Raw genomic sequence first — 19708 nt, 5'->3', positions numbered from 1 at the left:
TGATGAAAATATTTGAGAGTTCTAATTAAAGTGCATATTAAGAAGAATTCTAATTGGAATGCTTTTGAAATTCTATTTGAAGTCCATTGGCAAATTCTAGTTGATGCTCTATTTGGAAGTCCTACTGGGAGTTGGAATTTGCGTTGGATTTAAATAGATTAAGATAAGGAAATTTTCGAACATTTATTTTCATCTACAACTCTGCTTTTAGGGTTTAGATTGTTCCTATATATATTTGAATCTACTTCGAGTTTATGTATTGTTGATATTGTATTTTTCTCTCCAATGGTTATTAATAATAAAATTAATCGGTTCCCTTGTTAATATTTCTTCTTGTTTTTAATCTTATTCTTGTTTGTGGGATCAATACTTCTTCTTATTGTGCCATACCCATCTCCCGATTTTTACCAACAAGTGGTATTACAGCTATTGGTTGAGATTTTTCTTTGAGGTTTCTGTTATTGATGGTAGCCATGAAGTATGAAATTTCTCTGTTGGATCACAATATAAAATTTTCATTGTGGTAAGTGAAGATGTGAGCCGTTTTGGTACAGATGAATTTGGATGATGCGTTCTTAGGATGTGACAATATGCCAACAACTTGGACAACAGAGGAGAAACAACAGAAGGGTCGAAAGACATATTCGCAGATCTATCTTCATCTATCTAATAACATTCTTTAAGATATTTTGAAGGAGAAGATAGCAGTTTCATTATGGTTGAAGTTGGAGTAACTATGATTGATGAAAAGTCTGATAAACAAGTTGCATTTGAAGAAGAGGCTATATTCTCATCGCATGGCAGAAGAAAGATCTTTGGAAGGCCATTTGACCATGTTCAAAGAGATTGTCACTGATTTAATTTGGAAATGTTAGAGGTAAAATATGATGAAGGGACTTGGCCTTAGTTTTGTTGTGCTCACTGCCTACTTCATTTTCGTTGTTCAGGGACCCGATTTTATAGAGTTGTGACATACTCACCATTGAAGACATGTGTGATGTCTTGTTCTCAAAGGATAAGATGAAGCATTTGGTTGGATCCGAATACAAAGATGGAAAAGGTCTTGTGGTTCATGGTGATTGACAAAGCAGTAAGCTGAGAGTGAATTTCAGCAATCAAGCTTGTTTTTATTGCAAGAAAAAATGACACGTCAAGAGGGATTACGAAAAGTTATAGAATAATGGTAATTTGTCTGCAAGTCAGGGCGACAATCAGATATTTCGGATGAGACCAATGTAAATTATGACTATTTGGGTGGCGGAGATGTGTTGACTATTTCTAACGTGAAATCCAAGTTTGACAAGGAATGGACTTTGGATACAACTTTTGTGTTCCATATGTATCCCAATCGAAATTTGTTTGAAGCATGTGAAACTGTGACACAAGGTGTTGTTGTCATGGGAAACAACGAACTTTGTCGGGTAGCTGATATCACCAGGGTCAAATTGAAGTTGATGGATGGGACAATTAGAACACTTGACCAGGTTTGACATGTTCCAAATTTGAAGAAGAATCTCATCTCATTGAGTATCCTTAATTCGAAGGGTTATGAGTTCTCTTTGGATGAGGTCGAGTTTTGAAGGTCCAAAAAGGTGTCCGTATTGTATTAGAGGGATAGAGGAGGTCCCGATTATACATCTTGCAAGGTCGTTTAGAATCGGTGAAGAATCATCAGCACAAGTTTAGCAATATAGTGGATATACAATTTGGTACAGTACCTTTGGGAGTTGGCTCTAGATCATTATTAAAAAACACTACTTGGATGAGTTCGGAGGATATGAGCATTTTTGTTTTGCAACCATTTTTGCGACGTCATCGTGTTCAACTGCTAGGGAAGGACCCATTGAGGATGGGTATGTGGATGCTGATCTAGTTGCGTATTTTTTGTGGTTTTGAAGGTGTCGAGCTAGCAAAGGTCCTTCAGTTAAATCATTTAGAGTTGATTTTGCTACAGGGTGTTGCTTCGACCCTATTTAGTAAATTTTGAATTCCTTGCGAGAATTTTGGGAACCCAGCGTTTGGGTTTGGGTATCATTTGTGAATAATGTGGAAGAGGAAGAGTAATTTTTCACGAGATGGAGAAGTTTGATCCTGGTTGAAGAGTTCAGTTTATTTTGTTACAGTCGAACTTATTTTTCCAAGTGAAGAAATTTTAGAGTTTCGTTTGTTGTACTGATGTCAAGGTGGAGATTGTTAGAATTTTGGTATAACCCGAATTCTTTGATGAAAATAATTGAGAGTTCTAATTAAAGTGAACATTAAGAAGAATTCTAATTGAAATGCTTTTGAAATCATATTCGAAGTCTATTGGCGAATTCTAGTTGAAGTTTTATTTGAAAACCCTATTTGGAGTTGAAATTTGTATTTGACTTAAATAAATAAATATAAGGAAATTTTTGGGCATTCTATTTCATCTACAGCTATAATTCTAGGGCTTGGATTATCCCTATATATATTTGAATCTTCTTCCAGTTTATGTATTGTTGATATTGTATTTTTCTCTCCATTGGTGATAATGAAATTAATCGGTTCCTCTATCAATCTCTCTTCTTGTTTTTAATTTTGTTCTTACTTGTGCAATCAATACATTATATTGTGTCATACCTACCTCCCCATTTTTCCCAACACATTAAACAGGCTGTTTAAACCCAGACGTTAAATTTGAAAGCAGGTGCCTGGAAGTGCTAAGAATATAACTTAAGCAAATACTTGATGGTCATTATTTAGAAAAATGATGTTTAAAATAGTGATTCTTTAGAGAATGTATGGTTAAAAAGAAGAAAATTTTTATTTTTACGTACAAAATATTTTATTGTATGAATGCGTGATTTAAAATGAGTACAAAAATTAAAGAGTTTTGTTTTAAAGGGAGACAAACATGGACTTTCTTGATCTTCACAATTTACACTTTTAGCCTTCGTTTGGTAAATTTATAAATGGTTTATAAAGAGGAATAATAACAAACACCATGAAATGTGGAGATATTATAATTTAAGAGAAATAATAGTAGTGATTTACAAAATGTGGGGATAATAATTAAGCTCTTGTTGAAGTCTCATTATCAAAGTAAACTCTTTTTTTCCTCAAACTCATTTAAAATCACATTCTCTCAATAAAATAATTTTGTGCGTAAATCCCTTTTTTTAACCATCAATTCTCCATAAAATCACTATTACAAAATATATTTTTCCCCAAAATAGACTCAAACGTAGCCTAATAGTAGTTATGAACATATTATTGAAATTAAAATTTGAATTTCATTAGATTTAGAAATTTATATCCAAACCGAGGCTAACCACTGTTTTGACTTCAATTTTTTAAAACTCATTTTCAATCACATGTTTTATGGAATTTATAATTTTTTATCAAATTTTCATTCATATATTTAATCAATTTATCAATTCTATTAAAAATCTATTATTAGTTTACTCTTCAAATCACGAGATATTTGATTGCTAAATAGTATTACATAGTACACCATTAAAATCACGAGATACTTGGTTTCCGAATAGTGTTACGTAGCAATGAGATGTAATTGTGGAGCAATGGAAGTAATACACTTCTACTCAAAGAATCTAACAGCTTTTAATTTTTATGCCATAGTACAAATAACATAAATACCAGTAGCTACAATCTCATTTTATGTATTTCTGTCTGGCTCTTGCATAAACGTCACTCTCTCTTTCTCTCTCTCTCTCTCACAGTCATTTTCTAGTGATATTTTTCTCATAATCCATGCAAAAAAGAATCTGGAAATAGATCTTGATGGTGTTATAATTTTTGGTCCCTTTCAAATCATTTCAAAATATAATTCTTGTTTTGATTGTATGATATATTATTTGTTATTCCTTTAGGCTCCTCTTCATTTTTATCATTTTCCCTTGATCTACTCAACGTACTCCGGCGAGCAGCAAACTTCAAGAAGCTCCTTTAAACGCCTTAACTTCTTCGTGTCTGTTTTGAGTTTCTCTCTAAATATCTGTCGACATTTTCCTAAACTTTTTTTGGGCAACCTATTTAGTGAATTTTTCAAATGGATGGTGAGCATTTTTCCGATTTTTTCGAGGATTCCGAGGATATTTTCAGTATTCTTGAGGCTTTGGAGGGTGTATCTGGTTTAATCACAGAAGATGAGGAGGGGATTAAGGGGGGATTAATTTCTCAAAAATCTATTTATTCTTCAAGTGTTGTTCAAGAATCTGAAATTGAATTTGAAGCTTCACCAAAATGCAAGAAACAAAAGGTGGAATCCAATAATATTGATGGGCAACAAAGAATCTCTCACATAACAGTGGAAAGGAACAGAAGGAAACAAATGAATGAGCATTTGTCAGTCTTACGTTCTTTGATGCCTTCCTTTTACGTCAAAAGGGTATGTTTCTTCTTTAATTTAGATGCCTTCCTTTTACGTCAAAAGGGTATGTTTCTTCTTCTTTAAATTAAACTTAGGAGTTTAATTTCTCGGACTGAATAACACACTTGAAAGTACTTAAAGTCACTGTTGTTCTAAGGGGACGTTTGGTATTTCGATTTCAATAGTATATGGAAAGATTAAATATCGTTAAGCTGTAACTTCTAACGCATGCCTATACTCCGGAACAGGCCGATCAAGCGTCGATAATAGAAGGAGTTGTCAGTTACATCACTGAGTTACAACAAGTTTTACAATCCCTTGAAGCCAAGAAACAAAGAAAAGCCTTTACAGAAGTATTAAGTCCTCGTTTTGGTTCAAGTCCAAGACCCTCACCCCTTAGTCCAAGAAAGCCTCCACTGAGCCCAAGATTAAACCTACCCTTAAGCCCAAGAACCCCACAGCCAAACAGTCCCTACAAAAGCAGGCTACGTTTACCAACCTATTCTTCTCCAAATTCCTCCATGAATGACAGTGTTAATGAACTTGTTGCAAATTCAAAATCTGCCATTGCTGAAGTGGAAGTAAAATATTCTTGTCCAAATGTACTGCTCAAGACTGTTTCTTCAAGAATTCGAGGCCAAACAGTGAAGATGATTTCTGCACTTGAAGAACTCTCGCTGGAAATCCTAAATGTGAATGTCAGCACAATTGGTGAGACAATGAGAAACTATTTTACTATTAAGGTAATTAAAGATAAGCTGAATTGCAACTAATTTTGCACATTTTTTGTCTTGTTCAACGAATCAAATATAACGTCTGTAAATATTATTGAGTTAAATGACAATTTATTTTATTTTTCACAAAGCTTTAAATATATTTTCTGTCCTATTTTGTTGAAAAACCTTGTTTGAAGATTAAAATATTTATTAATTCTTAGAAGAAAACTTTATTATTAAGCCTTACCTTCAACATTGTCTCCTCACACGGTTTAATTCACTCTTTTTTATAAAAAGTACTATACACGCCAATTTTCATAAATCGGTGGTGGAATTAACGGCAATTCTTGATCTTTGAACATTCAAATCATCTTGAACTCCTGGTTTAAAAGCTTATGAAGTAAAAAGTGGAGAAAATTTTGTGGTAACTTTCAATAAAATTGTGAGTGGAAAAAGAATTTAATAATTTCTTTAAGTAAAGACATTTCTGGGTAAGAATAAAAAGCTCCAGAAGTCACTAAAATCTATTTTCAGAAGTTGTGTTATATTCTGGACATTCTCGAACTGTAACTCGATGATTTTATGTGTATTCTTGGAAAGAGACATTTTCACTGAAAACTAGGACATGTTTTTTTTTCCTTCCCTTTGTTCTATTATTATTTTTTCACAAATTTATATATGCATTCTTGTTTTACATATATTTGTTTTAAAATAGTGTTAATTAATATTGAATTGAATCTCATGATTGAATTTATGTCTCCCTTTGTAGATTGGAATTGAATGTCAACTTAGTGCGGAGGAACTCGCTCAGCAAATTCAGCAAACATTCTGCTAATTTTACTGATACTTGCGCTCATATTTGGTACATTGAGTTAGTCATGACTCAATAATATAATAAACGAAGTTTTAACGTTTCATTATCAGACATGCCATGCGTATTTAAACTGCAAGATCCTCTTTCTTTCACTCGCTCACTTTCACATGCACACGCTGACTCACTCATTAAGTAGAAATAAAGAAAAGCTGCAAAGGTGGGAGAGCATCAACCACCATTACTATTACTTAGGTTCGGATCCCGAACATGATTACAAGTCGGGCTAATATGTGAAAAATATATAAATTTACACATAAAATTTGTGAGTGGACTGTGCCACAGTTGCAATTTTTAAGTACTTTGAATTTATTTTAGTTTCTTGTTGACAATAAAATGTTTCAAAAACAATATAGATAAAAAAAAAAATTAAATAAATATATAAAATGAAAATATATATATGCACTGAACCTTGAACCTAAACATATGCCCATTAATGAAGTGAAGCAGCAAATTCAACGGATACAGCCACAAATTTTACCAATTTAGTACGTGTGATAAAAGTATTAATGAGCAGACCTAAAAGAAAAAAAAAATTAGACAAAATATTATTGATTATATACAATGAATATAAGAAAAATATCAATTTGATTAGATATTAAAATAGATAAAAACTATAGAAAATACATATTTACTTGATATACAAATATTCATAGCTGCTGTTTGGATTTCGTTTATATTGTTAAAAATAGATTCTATTAATACGAAAGAAATTATGTAAAGATGAAGTATAAAAATGAGGATACTCTTTATGAATGAAGTAAAAATATCGTACTATACCTATATCTAACATCTCCATCATATTTAAAGTTGTAAATATTTAAAACCTACATACTAACTATATATTGTACTATGTACTACATGCACGATACATATGACTTTCTATCTACTTCCAAAATTGTGTCTCTCTTTGCATAATAGTGACCAAAACACTACACATTTTCTTACTTAGCCTTTGTTTGGTGGGACTTAAAATCATATTTTTAATAAATTTTGATAAAAGTTGATGAAAGTCTTGTTTGGTTGGACAGAAAAACCAGAAATTTAAAACCCGCTAACGATAACCTTAAAATCAGTTGATTCATACCAAATTGCCTGTGATTTTTCCCCCCATCAACTCGACAAAAGTTCAACTTTTTGACCCGTCACATTTTCTATGTAACGTCCAAACCGATTTTCAAAACAATAGTTTACAGTTCCTAACGTTTATCGTGCACGAAATCCAACTTTAGCATTACTTTGCGATTGGTCTGATTCGACGGGTAATTAAATTTCCATGGAATCGCCTAGTAATTGGTAGGTCAGAATATACATGCTAGCTGATATATATGTTTCGCGCGTGTTAATTCGCTAACAATTAAAGAGGATCAGACGATTGTGTAAGGGACGAAACCTCTTGAGACAAAGTCCCAAAAAGGGGTGTTCTTTTTATTGGCGATGAACTTTACAATTGGAAACGGAAAACAACGTGCCTCCAAGGGGCGCAAGCACACGAGTTACAGAAAAGGAAGTGTTTAAGTCTAAAAACTAAAGGAATGAAAATTACATATTCTCTGTTCAAGAGTTTTGGATTCGATCCTTTGCTTCTAAGTTCTTTCTCCCTTTTATACTTCATAGGCAATCCCTTTGTGATTAACTGCTCTAAAAAAACTGCTTGATCGCCTTATAACTACCCACTTTCTTTGTAGTGGTCATTTTGTCATGAAACTGTCCTTTTAACTGCTGCCATTATCTTGCATCGTTCAACCGCTTTCGATTGAATCCCTTGAGTCGTGGAACGTGATAAGGTTACTTTAGCAACTGCCTCAATAACTGCATTTCTTGATAATCATAATGCATTATGTTTGTTGATACCTTGGGCGACTTGAAGATTTGGGCAAGACTCTGGGCGACCGTATGCCACTCTATTCGTTCAGATTCTGAGCGACTTGCAAACTTGGGCGATGGCGTTACCGCACTATTGGGCCCCTTATTTGGGCATCCACCTTGATTCGTTTAATTGGATTTCGTTCTTTGGGCTATCTGATTTGGGGATCTTCCAATTAGGCTTTACTCTCTGGGTTGTTCGATCTGGGCTGAATTTTTATGTGTCAACAATTACCCCCCAATATGACAGAATTAATAATAATTATTGAATTTTGCCATATTCACTTCACGTCTCCAGCAACGTTCGCGATTCCCAAAGAATTTCAATCATTGTTTCCTTCTATAACTTGAAAAGGTGCGTCGCTTTGCAAACCCTTATAAACTCCAAACACGCCATTTTACTTATATCTTTTATATTCTTGTAATGAACGTTTGGTAATAAAGAACTTTATTTGAACGTATTTCGCTCTGTCTTTATTATTTTTTGATCGTCCAGAATGTTTGGTTATGTTTCTATCTGTTCGCATTCCCATAAAGAAGGAACATATTTTTTCAAATACTTGCCATTAATGAATCTTACGTGCTTGGTGCCATCTAAATCTTCCAAGTGGTATGCTTCATTAGGCAATACATTGTTTATTTTGTATGGTCCTTCCCAGTTGGGCTACCACTTCCCGTACTTTGGATCCTTGGTATCCAAAGGGAGTATTGTCTTCCAAACTAGTTCACCCAGGCTGAACGATTTGGCTATGACTTTTTTATTATAAAATTTAGCCATTCTTTGCTTTTGAACTTGCAACCTATCCAAGACGTCCAACTTCAATTCATCTAAACTTAATAAATTTTGAACTAGCGATTCGGCATACTCATCATCATTCAACTTATGTTGTAAGAACACTCGAATTGATTGCACGTTGATTTCCATAGGCAAAACGGCCTCCTGTCCATAAACAAGTTGGAAAGGAGTAACTTTGGTACTTGACCGAGGTGATGTTCTATAAGCCCATAAGGCTTTGTTCAAACATTCGTGTCAATTTCTGCCATTTTCGTCTATCATCTTCCTGATGATATTTTTTAGAATCTTGTTGGAGGATTCTGCTTGTCCGTTGGATTGAGCGTAGTACGGTGTGGAGTTTACTAATTTAACCCCAAACTCGCTCAAAATTTTGTTTACTTGATCCCCATTCAAAGATGTTCCGTGATCTACCATTATAGTTTGTGGAATTCCAAACCTATAAATAATGTGATCACGAATAAACTCTATAACATTCTTCTGGGTGATCTCTTTTAAAGGTACTGCTTCTACCCATTTAGTGAAATAGTCGTTTGCAACTATAACAAAAGGAAGTGTTTAAGTCTAAAAACTAAAGGAATGAAAATTACATATTCTCTGTTCGAGAGTTTTGGATTCGATCCTTTGCTTCTAAGTTCTTTCTCCCTTTTATACTTCATAGGCAATCCCTTTGTGATTAACTGCTCTAAGAAAACTGCTTGATCGCCCTATAACTACCCACTTTCTTTGTAGTGGCCATTTTGTCATGAAACTGTCCTTTTAACTGCTGTCATTATCTTGCATCGTTCAACCGCTTTCGATTGAATTTCTTGAGTCGTGGAACGTGATAAGGTTACTTTAGCAACTGCCTCAATAACTGCATTTCTTGATAATCATAATGCATTATGTTTGTTGATACCTTGGGCGACTTGAAGATTTGGGCAAGACTCTGGGCGACCGTATGCCACTCTATTCGTTCAGATTCTGAGCGACTTGCAAACTTGGGCGATGGCGTTACCGCACTATTGGGCCCCTTATTTGGGCATCCACCTTGATTCGTTTAATTGGATTTCGTTCTTTGGGCTATCTGATTTGGGGATCTTTCAATTGGGCTTTACTCTCTGGGCTGTTCGATCTGGGCTGAATTTTTATGTGTCAACAATATAGAGGGCCATATTTCTAGATTTGGCTAATATACAACACTGTCTAACATCTACATATTTATTGGGAAAATTTAATTACAGCACTCCGTACTCTTAAGTAGAGTAAAATTTCACCAAGATTTCGCATGATTCTTTATTGCATGGATATATAGGGTTTCAGGTTTGGACATTCTCGTTGTGTTTTTAATCTAGACAAGAGACAAGGCCGGCCCTTTACTATTGTTACATAATTGGAAGTGGGATATGGACCGTGAGGTGGGTGAGGTAGGGTTAGGATTTGGATTTTCAACATTCTCATTGTATTCCTAGACTAGTTCACTAGTTTAAAAAGGTTTCAAAGACTAGAGAATAATTGAATAATTTTGCGATAAATGAATTTAAAAGTTTAAGCTAATACATATAAAAATATGTATTTATTTTTATTTTACCTTCGATACGCTCCATCATATCGAGTTTGAATTATGTATTTATCAAATTTCTAACACATGATGATTTTTCATAAATAGGTAATGGTAAAAAATTTAAAAAAAAAATCAACTAAACATTCTCAAAAAGAAAAAAGAAAAAACTATTTTTCACATGGCACGGTAATTTTTCTTACGTTGTAACCAAACATTCTTCCCCAAAAAAAAAAAAAAACCCACAAACAACCCCCCCCCCCCCCCCCCCCCCCCAAAAAAAGGAAAGAAAGAAAAGAAAAAGAAAAAAGGAACTCTTCTAAATAAACGCTATATATGTATTTCTTATTTTTTTGATATTTTTGGGATTAAAATAATATTATATTCCAATATTGAAGATAGCAATAGGCTGCACAAATGAATGTGACTCAACAGATTCGGACCAGTAGGTGAGTTGAGAAGGGTCTAATCTATCATCAGCTTATATAATTCATTAAATTGCAAAAAGACATACTAAACTTATGTCACCCATTATTTTACATTCTACAATATTATTTTCTCTACATTACTTATTGTAATCACACGTTTTTTGTTAAAATAATTTTACACACAAATCAAAAAATTTTCCTTTTTTTAATCACACATTCTCCATTAATCTACCATTGGATAATATATTTTTCAAAATTAAAGGGGCTCAAACATACTCTAAATATTTAATTCTTAACTACTTATCGGTTGCTATGTTAAATATCTATTTATATATATAAAAAATTCAATATATATTTATGAGTGTGTATTTTAATTCATATACAAAAGGAAAAAAAAAACTTTATTTTAATTTTTTTTTTGTATCTTCATATTATTAGACTAAAGTCTAAAAAAGCTATGGTTGTTTTTAAGTAATTTTATCTATAAATAAGTTTAGATATTTTACTCTTTTTTTTTCCTTATTTTATATAAAAGTGACCTTTTTTAGAAGTAATATATATATATTTTTTACTTTACTGTCAAAAATAAATAAGTGCAATGTGTAGTTGAATATATATATATTAACTTACTTTTTTACTATAAGTGCACTTTATAAGCTTAGACAAACATGCAATGTGTAGTTGAACACACTTTTATCTTAATGGATAAGATAAAATAAATGACTTTATACATGTAAAATTCGAATTTCTAAATGAAAGTTGAAGTTATCATTTGGATTTTTTTTTTAAATAAAATAAAAATTTTACCCATTTAATCAAATATAAATTGAGTGTCACTTGTCTATTTAATTTTTAAATAAACAATTTCTGCTAACTGAGGACATGTAGACCACAGTTTTAACTTTTAAAATGTTAAGAATATAGGTTCAATTAAATTACAAGTTAGGAACACGAGTCACACATTTGTGAAAGGTTGAAAACCTTAGTAAAATTCACCCCCTTTTAAATTAGAGATGGTTTCATTTCACTTTGCAAAGGAAAACATATTGTTGTATATGAAACTTATTACATAAACTCATTTCAAATATTTTGCAAGCATCATGCATAAATTACTAGTACAACTCAAATTCAACATAAATTGTGTTCTATGTATATCCACTTGCTTGTCAACAACCGAGAATAGGGCTGGCCCTGAGAAGTATGAGACCCTAGACAACAAATTGTTATGAAACTCTTAAATATAAATGAAATGAACACTTTTAATATAAATAACTTATTTTTAACTTTCATAAATTTTAAAGATACTTTATAAGCTTAGCAAAAAAATTATGTGGAAGATATCCTTAATTAATTTATTATTATTATTATTTCTTGGATTGATTTTTTTTCTAGATTTTGGTGGGTATGAAAAAAAATAAAAGAGAGAGATAGAACTAGGTAATAGTTTAATTGTAGGTCCATTTCGTTCATTAAACCAAGAATGTAAGTTAGGTGTCCAAGTATTTTAGACCTCTTATATAGTCTCAATTTGTTGTTTTGTTGTTGCTTTTTAAAGGAAAATAAGGCCCAACTCAAGAAAACAAAAGAAAACTTTTGAGATTTTTGAGATAATTTCTAGGCCCTTAATGTCTCGAGGCCCAAGGCAATGACCTAGTTTGCCTTGAGCCAGGGTAGGGCCTGATCGAGAATGTCATCTAAAAAATTATATTGTAAGTTGCGTTCGAGCATACTTATCAGACACGAAAAATGGTGAAACCGTACCAAAGTAGGTTGAAGAAGAAGAAAAACTTGTAAATGCTTTCTTATGGAGTGCAAAGTTGCGTGCAAGCAATGGCAGAGGAAACAAGAAACGATAACGCCCTACAAATTTTCTTTTTCTCCTTTTAATTTCACCATTATTCATCAAGCGAAATTCGTACTTAGGCTAGTGACCTAGTAAGACTTCGTTCTTATCATTAAATTAGACATTGGTCTTGAATGTCCTAAAATTTTGATTCACTTAAGTAATTATATGGACTATGTTTGTATATTTATATATAATTTATTATTCAGGATCTTAGTAAGTGGTAAAAATGATTTATTCAATAAATACATCAATTTTTAGGAGGTTTATTCTAAACCAAACAAGTTGGAATAATAAGCAAGGCATGAATAAAATAATACCTCAATAGAGCTCGAATGCACATCCACCAAATAGCTTGATACCATTCCACCTAATATCATCTAGAAAATAATACGAGATTGATGTGCGAGTAAAACTAACAAGACGTAAAAATCTGCGAACTATACATGCCTGAGTAGAGCATAGATAGAAGATACTCTAAAGAATACCTGCATTATACTAATATGCAAAAAATTAATTACACAATTATAACTGTGGTATATATTTTTAATTTTATTTGTAAATGAACCGATAAATATTACCAGTAAAATTAACAAATAATCATGGCCCTTCAATCCAATTAATGGTCTTGATCATAGTAATTTTTGTGTACTAAATTATTACAATTACATTCCGTCCTTTGTTATATGTCCATTTCCTCCTGGATAATCTGCAATTCCAATACATCTTCTCACGAGTCAAAGGCAAATTTGTCAAAATTGATAAAATTGGCAATCTATTCAATTATATGGTAAAATGTGAAAATCATAAACAATCAAGTCATTTTTTATTCATGTATTTCAATAGTTTCACAATTATAGTTCAATTAATTATCATTTATTTATAATTTAAATAATTTATAAAGTCGGGAACATGTTCAAATAATCATAAACAAAATAACTCAATAAATGCAATATTTTTGAGGAAGGGACCCACTAATTTTTGGGCAACCATCAACGTGTCAATTACCATATCCATTAATTCCCTTGAAAATATCTCATTTTCCACTCTCAACTTGCCACGTAAATACTTCACTCCTATAATTTTCTGCTGTGGCACTGGCCACGTCATCTTAATTTTTTAATTCCCTCATGGGCAATTTATTTGCCGTTGATCATCTTGACCACCATTAATAACCGTTGATTTATGTATGAATAAGGCTTGTGGACACCGAAATTCAGGGCGATATATATGATTTTTTAATATTTTCTGGAATCCTCAGTAAGTTCAATTGAGACTTGAGGTTCTTGTGAAATTTTCGTTACCGAATTTAGGATCGTCGTGGGAAATTCTGGGTAGATTCAGTTAATTCCGTTTTCACTGGTTAAGGTAACCATTTTTAGCAATGATCTTCTGATGTTTTCGTTGATTGTGTCTTGAAATGTAATTTGTGGAATTCTTTTTCTTTATAATTGAAACTCTTAATAAGTTAGTTTAATTCTGCAACAAAACTCACAAGGAAGTGCAACCTGTAGTCGAACTTTTCGAATATTTTTGGTGATAAGTTTGCTAATGATTTCCGAATTCTCTAAAACGTTATGAATTTATTATTATTATTATTATTTTTATTTTGGAGTGTTTGCGAAGTTTTCTGATTTTTTGAAACGGAAATGTTAGCCTATTAGAAGTTTGCTTGGGTGGATAGGATGGGTAAAGTTGGCTGTAAAGAAATGAATTGGTGAATAAAGATTATATTTTGTATGTATAGTCCGCTTAAGATCAAGTTTTGGGTGTGGGATTCTCTCTTATTGAGCTAATTTTGCATTTGGCCTGACTCCGGCAAAAAATGATTTACATAGTCGAACCCAAATTTATTGAGATCGAGGCTTATTTTGTTGTTTTATATTAATTCTTGATATGATATTCCTACGGCGATGTATAAACGAATCAGTGTGTCAAATGATGTTAAGTTGGCAGTTCTTTTCCGGTGTAATTATTAGTATTATTATTATTATTATTATTTTCTTCTCCAGGATTGTAGTGTTGGGAACTCCTTTTATTTGTTGGATTACAGAACTTGGCATGGGAGTTGTGAGTGTTTCGACTTCTGCTGCACGGACTCCATTGGGATTGAGCACAAAATTTTCTGCACATTTATCTCAACAGAAAAGACCGGTAATTATATCGTTCAAAACAGATATAACAAAAAATACGGCCCTGATTGCACCTCGAGAGTCTGTTTGTTTACCTGTAGAGACAGCTAAAGAAAACGAAAAGAGGTTAAGAACTGTAAAGAAGCGTTCAGAACGTGTACATGCTGCCTTGACTGATGAAGCAATTTCGAGTACTTTTGATTTAGATTACAATGAAGCTGCAGCCAAACTAGAACACATATTCAAACGTAGTCCGTCTGATAAGGAAGTTAAAGATCAGATGGTTAAGAGAAGGAGATGGAGGAGAAAGAGAGGAGAGGCTGAGGAGGAAGGAGGGAAGGGAAGTGCCAATACTGTGGTTAGGAATCGGAGGAAGAAGGCAAAAAGACTAAGTCTTGAGACAAGGATTGCCATGAGAACAAACAAAGAAGGTGAAGTGATTGAGCCATCCATGGAAGGAAAACAATGTAAAAATGACGAAGACGAAGATATTGATCGGCTTGTTAGAGAATATTCAGCTTCTACCGACTTGGTTAGCCTCGATTGGAAGAAAATGAAGATTCCACCGGTTCTTGCATCGTCTGAGCATGCCTGGCTGTTTAAGCTGATGCAGCCTATGAAGGTGAGTGTATCATCGATTTGCAACCTGTCTGAACCAATGACATAAAGATCAAAAATGGATGAATTGGAATTAATTGCTTGATAGAACCATGTATAGTTGTTTGACTGCTAACTTGATTATCATCATTTAGGCAATCCTTCAAGTGAAGGAGAACATACAAAATGATTTGGGAAGAGAACCGACAGATTGTGAATTAGCAGAGGCAACAAATATGGATACTTTTCAACTTAGGAAAAACGTGGAAGTTGGTCGAGCTGCCAGAAACAAGTTGATCAAGGTAATTCATGTTTTCCATTATCAGCTCCTCTTCATGTGAAACCATCCCTCCTATTACTTTTCTTTCTTTTAATTTTTTCGATGGGGTAGGATACAAGGGGACAAAGGGAGTTTCACCTTGATGAATATAAATTTCTCTTTCTGTTTATTCTTTTGAAATCAATCTACACAATCGGAAATCCAGTACTAGCTCTCACTTTCACCTTCAAATTTTTGATAGATATATTTAAGATGTAAGTCATTCGATAACCATACCGACTCCAAAACTCAGACAAGTTTTTTTATGATGGAAGTTTGGGAAATAAATGAGGTTTCAGTTTTTCTTAGTTTGTTCAATGGGCTAAAGTTGCATATGGCTGGCTGTATGGCTCTATTTCTAGATCCAAATGTGAGTCTTATGTAAACTAATCCCTTGCTTATGGATTTAGGATTACATCAACTGATGCTATCATGTTTCTAATTGGTTGCAGCACAACCTCCGTCTTGTTCTGTTTGTAATGAAGAAATATTTCCAAGAGTTTGCGAACGGCCCAAAATTCCTAGACCTCTGTCAAGCTGGAGTTAAGGGTCTTATAATAGCTATTGATCGTTTTGAACCAAAAAGGAAGTTCCGGCTCTCAACCTATGGCCTTTTTTGGATCCGACATGCCATCACACGTTCTATGACTCTCTCAAGCTTCACTAAAGTGTCCTTTGGCCTTGAGTCGGTGAGTTTACCTCATATGCAAATTCTCTTGTTAAATGCTTATATTGATTCAACTTCAGAATTTTCTGCGTACATGCTTTTCCCTAGTTTGTTACAGTTTTGACAGTGTTAGATGAAAACAAATTGTTTGCTGGTTCTCCCTTGGTCTAAACTGCGAACTTGTGAACTGATTTGTACACAACCAATTTTACTCCTAGTTAATTTGGGTTTGGCTACTTGTAGATCTACTGTGAGATCTAAAGAATAAGATCTTATGCAACTACTGGTGTATAGATGGATAAATTGGGTTTAGACAAGTCATTTCACAAATACTTTTGACAAGCAAAGCTATGTTAGACTGAATTGTATTTTCTGGTGTAGGTTAGAGTAGATATCAATCGGGCCAAGCTGGAGTTGATGTTTGAACTTCAGAGAATGCCAACAGATGAAGAAATTCTAGAGAGAGTTGGAATTTCCCCTGGAAGATATCACGAAGTGATGAGAGTATCAAAGCCTATCATTTCTCTCCATTCACGACATGCTTTAACCCAAGAAGAGTTCATAAATGGAATTACTGATGTTGATGGTGTGGAAGGAGATAATAGGAGGCAACCTGCCCTTCTCAGGCTTGCACTAGATGATGTGGTAAGTTTTAGTCTCATAGACTCCGCACCGTAAATAACTTGGTGTTTACATTTTCTGGACTAATTACTCTTACTCTAAAATATGACTATTGATCAAATTCTGCACAACTCATACTATATATTCCTTTCCAGAACACGTTCAATGACCACATGGCTAGTGTTGACAAGCATGCAAAACTTAACTTCCCATCTCTTTGTAAAATGTGATTCTTATTCACAGTACATATGTTTATATGTAATCAGTGAAACAATGTTCGGTTGCTATGTCAGGGCTTCTTTTTCATAAAATTTATGATTTGCTATAAAAAAAAGTGCTAATCGCACGTTGGAACTTAGAGGGCATGAATTTTAAGCAATGTACACAATATTGGACAGTATAATGGTTTTGCTTCTTTTATATTCATACATATATATATATAGTCTAGTACTATTAAGTTCACCTCCGAACATGTCATTTCTACTAGAAGACTACTTAGATTTTACTGGCATCTTGAAATGATGTAGAACTCGCATAATTCTCATCATTCGAGTATCTGAAATCTATTCATAAGTGTCATGTGCATCAGTAATTACTAGTCTTAGTATCTCTCTATTGAAATCCTTTGCAGCTTGATTCTCTGAAGCCGAAGGAGAGTTTGGTTATCAGACAGAGATATGGACTTGACGGTAGAGGAGACAGAACCTTGGGAGAAATTGCCGGGAATTTAAATATTTCGAGAGAAATGGTCCGAAAGCATGAAATGAAGGCTCTCATGAAGCTCAAGCATCCAGCACGAGTGGACTATATTCGCCGTTATATATTCAAATGAACGACAGCCTTTGGCTTGTAATTGTTCTATACCAACCATTTGTATCATAGTTACTCAATACATAAATAAAAAATCAGTCAACGTGTATAATCCATTTTCTCAGGACCTGGAAATTGCAATTTGCTGGTGTATATATATGGCTTATAGTCCCTTTTTGCAGTTTTTTTTTTTGTTTTTTTTTTTGTAATTGGGTGATAAAAGGAAAAATAGTTTATACCTTGATGACATAATGTGGGTTGATCTTACTTCTATATGCATTGGCATGGCATGCTCAGTTCACAGTATTAGACAAAATTAAACAATATAATGAACACGATTTTCTTTTTCCTTTTTCTTTTTAGTGTTATTCAATCCTCTTTATAAAATTCTACAATCCATTGCACGGTTCAAAAAATAAAAAGGGGGAATAAAGGCCAAAAATAGTATCAGTATACATATAGGAAATTTTGAAACAAATGAAGGAACGATATGATTTTCAGCGGCAGATTTTATACTTTCTGAGTTGCAGAACAGAAAATGCTACAATTTTTTATGCCAAAAAATGCCACTTTTTACATTTGAGCCCACACTAGCTCATTCCGAAAAAATGAGTAATAGCTCACTTTTGGCAAGATTTTCGGTGGGATCCGTTGGTCCAATTTGGAAGATCAAAGTTGATCCGTATCTTCCTCTGTGAGAGTATCAAAATCATATATTTACTTGCCAAAAATAAAGCTCGGGTGAATGAGAAATTGGAGTTCAAAGTTGACTATTGGAAGATGATTTTATGTGAGAAAATAGCTTTTGTTCTACATAGGAAAGGAAGAAAGCAAGAACCACTTTAAATATAGTTGCACATTGGAAGGGTGTAATCATGTGTAGCATAGAGGCTCTCTCCACGTGCGCGAGCGAGGGGGTGCAAATCTCGGACCGAAATTGCCTTCGGACCTTGAACTTGTGTGCGGGCGCGACCTACGTATACGAATGTTGAACCGAACGAAGCAAAAATTGGCCCTTTTGGAGACTTTTGAGTTTCTGAAACTTCCAAAACTCCTAGAAACTAAAGTGACTCCAATGTTAATTGCCATAGAGTTAATGGCAGATTTATGCTATATTAAATTTGAAGTTTCCAGCAATTTACACAAATGAAAAAAATAGGAAAAACGTTCTCTTCCTCGCTGTTCAAAAAAAAATGCCCTGCATTTTCTGTCTTTGTCTTTGTCCAGTAAGGTTGTGATTTCCTGAATACGCATATCTGTCCAATAAGGTCGTTGTGATATTGTTCAGACACTGTATTAGTTCGTCGAAATAGTTTCTGTAGTGCTTAGATTCTACAGATCTTGCTGTTGTATCCTGAAAAACAGACACTCGAATTAAATCTCAAACATTTACGGTGATGGGGCGAATCTGTTTTAAGGAAACTGTGTTCGCACAGGCCTCGGGTTGAAAATTTATCTACTATTTATTCAGTTTGCATTTTCTTTTTGGAGATTTATTTATTTAGCGATTTACACATCTCATATATCGTTTGTTAAATTTATATTAGAAATAGATTTCTAAAAGAAAAAAAATAAAATAAACATTTTTTTTTCAATTCGTTATGTGTGAAAAATAGATTTTACATATACGGTAATTCTATTTGTAAGTGGAAAAAAATTTGTATTATTTTAATTAGTGTATGAATAAAAACACTTTATGAAAATGCGGTAAGCTGCCTGGCATATACAGTAAGCTGTCAAATACGGTAAGTTGCCTGGCATATACGGTAAGCTGCCATATACGGTGAATTGAACTACCAAATACAGTAAGCAATTGTCAAATACGGTAAGCGTGAATTCGGTGTCTAAATCACATATACGGTATATGAGAACCTGATTTCACTCCATACACTACCAATTAAATTTCCTAACTAAACACAAATTCGTAAAAGAAAAATTGGTTTCTTATATTGTTAATTTTAGAAACTAATTTTTTGTTTGATTTTTAGAAATAGTAAACGAATCGACCAACATGGATATGACCCAAACGTGCCTATTGGAAATCAGGCTATGGGCTCAATTGTGGCTCAAGGGCCAAGTTCTGTTGTGGCTCAAACTGTCAAGTCATGTTATGAGTCAAACTGTGGCTCCAACAACTGGCCATGCCGTTAG

General features: G+C 33.4%; 2 protein-coding genes across 3 annotated transcripts; both read left to right on the top strand.

Moving 5' to 3' along the window:
• Positions 1-4033: 4033 nt before the first annotated feature.
• On the top strand, positions 4034-5905 carry LOC111406585 (transcription factor SPEECHLESS-like). The gene is made up of 3 exons (XM_023035978.1): positions 4034-4372; positions 4603-5097; positions 5840-5905. Exons 1-3 carry the CDS (start codon positions 4034-4036, stop codon positions 5903-5905), a joined length of 900 nt encoding a protein of 299 aa, XP_022891746.1.
• Positions 5906-13644: 7739 nt separating this feature from the next.
• LOC111405607 (RNA polymerase sigma factor sigE, chloroplastic/mitochondrial-like) lies at positions 13645-17741 on the top strand. Of its 2 annotated transcripts, none has more exons than XM_023034567.1 (6): positions 13645-13779; positions 14424-15165; positions 15296-15442; positions 15912-16148; positions 16508-16771; positions 17379-17741. In XM_023034567.1, the coding sequence occupies exons 2-6, from the start codon at positions 14473-14475 to the stop codon at positions 17577-17579; spliced, it is 1542 nt and encodes a 513-aa protein (XP_022890335.1). In that variant the 5' UTR covers positions 13645-13779; positions 14424-14472; the 3' UTR covers positions 17580-17741. The 2 variants fall into 2 exon arrangements, with proteins under 2 accessions (XP_022890335.1, XP_022890334.1); XM_023034566.1 differs by having other exon boundaries at positions 13660-13779; positions 14465-15165; positions 17379-17728.
• Positions 17742-19708: the final 1967 nt, after the last annotated feature.

This window comes from Olea europaea, chromosome 12 (genome assembly GCF_002742605.1).
Source record: "Olea europaea var. sylvestris chromosome 12, O_europaea_v1, whole genome shotgun sequence".
NCBI classification, from domain to species: Eukaryota; Viridiplantae; Streptophyta; class Magnoliopsida; order Lamiales; family Oleaceae; genus Olea; species Olea europaea.
This window is presented reverse-complemented; position numbering and strand designations above follow the sequence as displayed.